The sequence below is a fragment of the Diabrotica undecimpunctata genome, chromosome 4 (assembly GCF_040954645.1).
Source record: "Diabrotica undecimpunctata isolate CICGRU chromosome 4, icDiaUnde3, whole genome shotgun sequence".
Taxonomy (NCBI): Eukaryota; Metazoa; Arthropoda; class Insecta; order Coleoptera; family Chrysomelidae; genus Diabrotica; species Diabrotica undecimpunctata.
In genome coordinates, this window is record NC_092806.1 from 111,114,136 (window position 1) to 111,121,756 (window position 7,621).

The 7,621-nt window shown below is 35.3% G+C and overlaps 1 protein-coding gene across 1 annotated transcript; it reads right to left on the reverse strand.

The window, feature by feature from the left end:
- Positions 1-606: 606 nt before the first annotated feature.
- On the reverse strand, positions 607-981 carry LOC140438894 (zinc finger BED domain-containing protein 5-like). The gene has a single exon (XM_072528531.1). It carries the CDS (start codon positions 979-981, stop codon positions 607-609), a length of 375 nt encoding a protein of 124 aa, XP_072384632.1.
- Positions 982-7,621: the final 6,640 nt, after the last annotated feature.

Below are 7,621 nucleotides of genomic sequence, written 5' to 3' on the forward strand. Positions count from 1 at the left end.
TTGTTCACCTTATTGTGTACAATAAATACTTATTTATTCTTTTCCTGTATGGTAGTATTAAACCCCATATTTTAAGGAGAGAAATTATGAGAGCAATGTAAAAACTTATACAGAGCGTTTAACTTAAAAATTCTATGTTTCCTCTACCACGTAGCTAATAATCACTTTGTAGACTTCGGCAGATTATCCAAGCCTAGAGCAGTGGTTCTCAAACTTTTTTAGTCGCGGCACCCTTGTAGGGCTAAAAATATTTCGAGGCACCAACCCTTGAAGCGATTCGGCAAACGACAAAAAATGAAAAAAATACAATTCTGAGGCTCATTTGATTTCAATATAAACTTTAGTTCAGATCAATAAAATACAGTACATTTGATATTCAAATATTCTTACTTAATGTAGATGTAAGATACTGCTGGAGGCATTTTCTGTCACTACCTTTATTCTAGACACCGCCCCTCTAATTTTACCAACCGTTGCAGCCACTCCATCACTGTAAATATCCACACATTTACCCCACTCTATTTCATTTTTTCTTATATACTCGTGGATAGCCTTAAAAATTTCTTCATCAGTGGAATAACTTTTAAGCTCTTCACACATAAGGAGTTATTCTTCTATTTTCATCCCGAATGAAAACCTTACAAACACAAGCAGAACAGCAAGTCCAGTAATGTCGGTACTTTCATCAAGCTGTAAACTGAAGAATTCACAAGTTTTTAATCTATTTATAAGCTCTCTCTCTCTCTCTACAAAGTCTGAAATACTGTGAATTCTCTTGCTTATAGTGCTGTTAGATATCTGCACATTATCAATCTTCTTGGTCATATCTGGACCTAACATGCATTGTACGACATCCTTCACGCAAGGTTTAATCAGTTCCTCGGCAATGGTATGGCATCTTCCAGATTTTGCAATGTGCAAACCAACAATCAATGGTGCTTCATTGGCGTTTCCGTTTTCATTTTTGCAGACTCTTTCCATCATGCGTGACCCTGCCTATTTGGCTTCCTGATTTCTTCTTCCTTATTGGCTAAACCGGGATGATTACTTTCCAAATGTCTTTTTAATTTAGATGAAACCAAGCACCCATTAGCAAAAATTTTGTGACAATTAAAGCATTAGCTTCTGATGCTTGTTCGTTGCCAACTTGAATAAAACCATATTACGTGAGGTAGCTAGGATCATACGTTCTTATTTTTTTCCGAATTTCTTTTTGATAAGGAACCTCCTTTCTACGAATTCAGGGAGAATAGCTTGGATTAGATGGACTCAAATGGATCTCGTAGACATTTGCATATTCCCTATCTCTGCTAGTTGTCACTGAATCAGTTGATTCAGAGGCTTCAGTGACTTTACTACATTTCCTTTTCAGAGATCCATATTTCAGCCAATTTTTCATTATTCTGGAATGGAAAAATGTCCCAAATAAAAGAGAGCAAAATATTGCCAACAATAAAAGGTATTTTCCAACCGTAATAGTGCAAGACATATTTTATGAAAAAAATAGCAACAAAGGTACATAATATTATACATATTAATTCCAATGAATATAATTACTTACGTCGTCACATTTCTTCTGCAGTCATATCTAAAACTTCTACTTTGAAATCTAACTCTAATTTTTACAAAACTCACTTATCGGCTGCAAGAATTAAACTATGGCATGTTCGGCCATAGTTTAATTTTCGCATTTAGAACTCGGCTATTTGTTTCTCGGTCGCCATCGGGAATACACAAGTACAAATAGTCAACATGTTTCGATTGGTCGGTGGCGTAGCGGCTGGTTGTTTGACTTTTCTTAAATCTTCCACGTCACATTTGGCAAATGCTTGAGACACCCCAGGGTACCACTTCACCCACTTTGAGAACCTCTGGCCTAGAGTATTATTGCCTTCATTTTGTCTAAACAACTTTTTTGGATAGTCTGTACTGTGACTGTGACTAACCAATTTCGTACTAAAAACTTGTTCGAATAAATTCATTCGAACATGTAAAACTATGTATCAATATTTTTAATTTAGTATTTAACTCCTTCAGGATTTACTCCTGATACAATAATGCCAGCCAGCTATCCCTTGTAAACAGTGACCTAGTACATCAGTTAGGGATCACCACAGAATCTCAGACCATTAAAATTAACGGGATTAACTCTGGCATGTCCACTTACACCCAAGTTTCTCATTTGTAGATTTATTCGTCAGCTAAGTTGAATGTTATGAATGATATTTACCTTAGGTCACAACAAACGCAAGGCAAATTCATATTCCTAGTTCCATTACATCAGCGGATTCTCGTTATGCAATTCCTAGCCCAGTTCATTTATTGATCGGCTCTGATTTGTATTCTGATATTCTTTTAAAGAATACAGTCTCTCTTGGCCCAAAGCTACGAATGTTAGAGGAAACTCTTTTCGATTACGTAATCTTCGGTAGGGTCCCAAGTTCAGCTATTAGTAAAGGATATCATCACTCCACATATCTTAATAATTTGGTCACATGCCATATCAATAATGTTTCTGACACCCCCTCCCGTCTGATGAAGTGTTACATGGATTAGTGGAAAAATTCTGGGAGTCTGATCAACTTATACAGATTCAGGATTCTGTAGATACAGAGCATCCCGCAGAAACTCAGTTTTTAAAGACCGTACAAACTCTTCCCTCAGATCGATACAAAGTCTCTTTAAATTTAAATCGCCCTATTAGTGATAATAAATTATCAGGCTCTTTACCAGCAGCTAAGGCTCGCTTTCTCAAATTAGAGAGGAAACTACACTCTGATCCACAACTCTTTGATAGTTATCGCAAGATCATTTGGGATTATTTAGCCAATGACCAGATTTAAAGAGTACCTTTAAAGCCCCTAACCTCAGAAAATGGGCTAAATTATTATTTACCCCACTAGAAAAAATGACTCTATTATTCACACCACTATTATTTACACCACTAGTATAAATGTACGGCTAGTATTTGATCCAAATAATAAAACTCCTTTAAGTTGTCTTAATAATCAACTGGATAAAGGGTTTTGAATACAACCTCTTTTTATTGATATTCTTTTAAGATTTCGCACATTCACTCAAGTTTTATATAACAGCAGATATCCAATCTATGTATATGCAGATATGCGTACACAGTTCCGAGTTACACCTACTCAATTTTCTCTGGCATGACTTACTAGAAATGCATTTAATGCATTTCAGCTCACTAGAGTTCCTTTTGGTTTATGCTCATCTTCATTTCTCGCCACTAGGGTTCTCAAACACGTTGCAGACAACAATAAGGATGATTTTTAGGTGGATGTGAATCTTTAAAAGAATTAAAACTCTTGTACTACCAACTTAAAATCTTGTTAGGTAAGCACGGTTTTAATCTCCACAAAGTTTCCTCGAACAACGAAGAGTTTTTGAGAAGACATGGCCTCAAAAGTTCGACGCCTTTAACCCATAACTTAGGTGATTCTTCTTCGAAAATTCTCGGAGTTAAATGGAATCAACAATCAGATACATTTTCATTTTCACTACCAAGTTTTGATTTAGACCAGTCAATCACTACGAGAAAGGTGCTTAGTATTCTGATGTCTACTTTGGATCCAATGAATCTAGCTGGTTATATCACTGCCTCTTGCAACGTTTATGGCAAGCTAAACTTAGTTGGGAAGAATCGATCTTCGATCCAAAATGGTTAAATGATTGGAAAATTTTACTTGATGGTTTTCAATCCATTCCCCTTTTGAAATTCCCCAGATGTTTAGTATTAGATAAAGGAATTATAAATGTTCAACTTCACACCTTTTGTGATAGCTCCCATAAGATATTTGCAACATGTACTTATCTGCACGTAGTGTACGAGGATTACTCTGTCTCCTCTCGTTTGGTATCTTCCAAATCTCGAATAGCTTCTGCTAAACAAAATCTAACGATACCTCGCTTAGAGTTGAATGCTGTGTTGATCGGAGTTATTTAAACTCAATTAGTTTCGAATGTATTGAGGAGGAAATGGCCAATCGCATAAACTCATATTTACAACGACTCGTTAGTGTTACAATCTTAGTTGGATTTTGAATAAAAGGCTTTCGTTGAATCCTTATGTTCATAATCGTGTGCCGAAGATTATTGCCCTAAGTAAGGATTACTCTTTTCATCACATTCCGTCTCAACTTAACGTAGCAGATATTCCGACTCGTCCCAGGGACATTACACGCAATTCCATACTCTCAATGTTATGGTGTTCAGGTTCTTGTTAAGCACCCTCTCGATTTTTCTCAGTTTAAGATTATTTTCATCACGCAAAACTTACCCGAGATTCGGTCAACACAAGTTACGTTAACCACGACCTCCCCTGAAATACAAGTGAATGAAACCTTAGAATTCATTTGCTTTAAGTTTTCGACTTTCTGTCGCATGCAAAGAGTATTGGCCTATGTTTCTAGATTTATCAAAAATCTGAAGAATAAAAGCTCTAATCTCCCATTGCTCTCATCTTTCCTACAGAATGAAGAAATTGAAGCGGTAACTCTAAGCATTGTACGATACCTTTAATTACGATCATTTCACAGGGAACTATTAGAATTAAAAAGTGGAAAACCCCTCTCGAATAGATCGCTTAGGCAACTTAACGTTTTTTATGATCAGAAGTATTCGACACTACGTGTTGAAGGTAGACTTTCCAATACTCCCCATCCCTCTTATAATGAGAAACTTCAAATGATTCTTCCTAGTAACAATCGAATTGTATCTTTGACGATGCATCAAATTCACGTCTCCTTACTCCACAGTGGCCCACAAGTGTGTCTGTCTCATTTCAGAATGAAATTTTGGCCTTTGTCAGGTTAAACTCAAATAAAACAAGAAATTCACAACTGCGTGGTATGCCACGTGTTTAAAGCAAAACCAGTCACCCAGTTTATGTCTGATCTTCACTATAACCATGTTTCAGGTACAAGACCCTTTGAATTTGTCTCTGTGGACTATGCTGGACATTTAACGTTGAAATCATCTCACCCCCGTAGATCTCCTTTCTATGAATCGTATGTAGCATTTTTCATTTGCACCACCACTGTGTTGCCATCTTGAGCTAGTAACCAGCCTCGCAAGTCAGGCCTATGTTTTGGCATTAAGAATATTTATAGCACGAAGGTCAGTCCCATCATGTATCTGGTTTGACAATGCGACTAATTTTTATGGGGCAAAAAACGAGCTCAATGAACTCTATAATTTTTTTATGAATGAAGATCACACAACATCCATTAAAGACTTCGCAGCTCAGAAACAAATCACTTTTAAGTTCGCTACCCGACTTAATCCTGCAAGTGTAGGAATACACGAAAGAGGAATTTAGTCAGCTAAGTTTCATCTCCGTCGTGTGATCGGAAACGCAGTGCTCACTTACGAATTCTTCAATACAATACTATGCCAAATTGAGGTGATTCTTAACTCTAGACCACTATTTAGTATCTCAGAATGCCCAGAAGATCTTTCCTTTCTTTGCCCTGCTCATTTTCTGGTGGGCCAATCTCTATTAGCCCCACTAGAGCCTAGTAATATTTTAGAGATCCCAGAAAACAGACTGTCCCTCTACCAGAAATTGTCTCAAATACAATTATTGTTCTGGAAGAAATGGAGTGTCTCATACCTCTAAACCATACAATCTCGATCCAAGTGCTCAAAGTCCCGTACAAATCGATGATATAGTACTCATAATAGACGCCCACCTACCCCCGCTAAAGTGGGAGCTAGCAAGAGTCTTAGAGTTAATACCAAGCAATGATGGCCTGGTTCGGACATCAGGCAAGTAACTAAACTTCCTAGCTCCACCTAATATAATTTACTTTCTTCTCTTTTCTCTTTTCTAGTTTCTTATGTTTAGCTTTTGTCTCTCTGGCGGGGAGTATATTCGAATAAATCCATTCGAACATCTAAAACTATTTATCAATATTTTTAATGTAGTATTTAACTCCACTTTTAACAAAAATGCACCTACTTAAAAAAAAAAGAAAAATGTCAAACGATTGTCAAATATTTTGTCAACAGTTTTTAGTATGATATTTTTTTTGTGCGCTTAAAAAGACTCCCGAAAAATCGGGCACCCCGCCTAACCTCAGAGCGAATTTACTCCCGCACGGTGCAACATCTCTGTTTGCAGAAAGAAGCCCTAAAAAACTCATCAAAGATTTACTTCTGACACATTTATACAGTGCTCTCCGAATCTGTAAAAGGTTTGTCCAGCTTCTGGTATAAAAGCAATCAATAATAAGTTTTAAAAGTTTTTGCATTAGACCCACTGGTTGGTACATCTTTACATTCACAATCTTCGTGATAATAACTTGGATAGACAATAGTGCACATACACTTTTGAAACACTTGTTAACTAGTAAGTAGTATTTAGTAGTAGGAATTTTGTTTAGTTCTTTATGTATTTGTACTGATTTTATTTATGCTATTTGTTTTTCTCTCTTTTTCTCTTTAATAAATCGTTTTGTACCTTTGGATAACTTTTTGAACCATTAATGTTTAAGACATTCTTATATTACAGGTAAGAGCTCTCATATTTTATAACCAGCAATCTATGTTATACTCTCTATCTCATTTTAGGACATTCTTCATGTTTGTCCTATTATTGTGTAGATACTAATTTCATCTACAAAACTCACACTTGTATATATATTGTTATAATTCGGAAATATACATGGGGATCAAAAATGTAGAGAAGAAGAAAATTGAGAAAGACTGTTATTTCTAGATATAAGCATTTACTATCAGTGCATATTAAAAAGAACTTGAAAATTTATGTGTAAACAAATTCAGTGAACAAAGTTTAAATTGTAATAGACAATAGATTTAAAATATTACGTAGAATTAAATGTTGAACCAAAAGAAAGTCTTTCGTTTCAAAATCAGGGAAAAGCCGTCTGAGTTTGTTTTCTTTAATAAGGGGAATTTCAAAAATGTAGTGAAAGTTATATTAAAAGTGAGTATCGCTTTTTTGAACGAAAGGTGCTGTATGTGAATCCTGTTGACGCTAAGGAGTTAAGTAGCTTAAAATTATAGCAAAGACGAAGAAAAAATTATAGTCCAAAATCGCTTCGTATGGTCGTATAATTATATGTATGATATTAAAAAAATACTATGTAATACTCAAAATTGCAAAAATATAACATTTTAGATAACTTGAACTAAGCTATCAGAGTATAGAATACGAAAATGGAACGAAAATTCGAAAACAACACTGGGTATGTGCAGCAATATTTTTGTATTTTCTGCTATTTCCTTACACACCGATATAAACTATCGTTTCGTGATAACTTACAGAATAAATTTTGATCATTAAGGGCCAGTTCTACAATGTAGGTATAAAATACAGTATAGTTATTCTTGGTTTAACTTATACCTCGAGTTATTCGAAGTATAACTGATTGCGCGTTCTACAATGTTTGAGCGACGACAGTATACATATCGAGAGTAAATAGCCTTGTAGTTCTAATGAATGACAGAGTCCCTAATTTTCCTGACAATTGACAGGGGCATAATATCTACCTAAAATATAATTTACTGTTATAATTGTTTGGCTTTATTTTGTTAATATTATTTTGTTCTCATTCTTCTATTAAAATTCTATATTAAA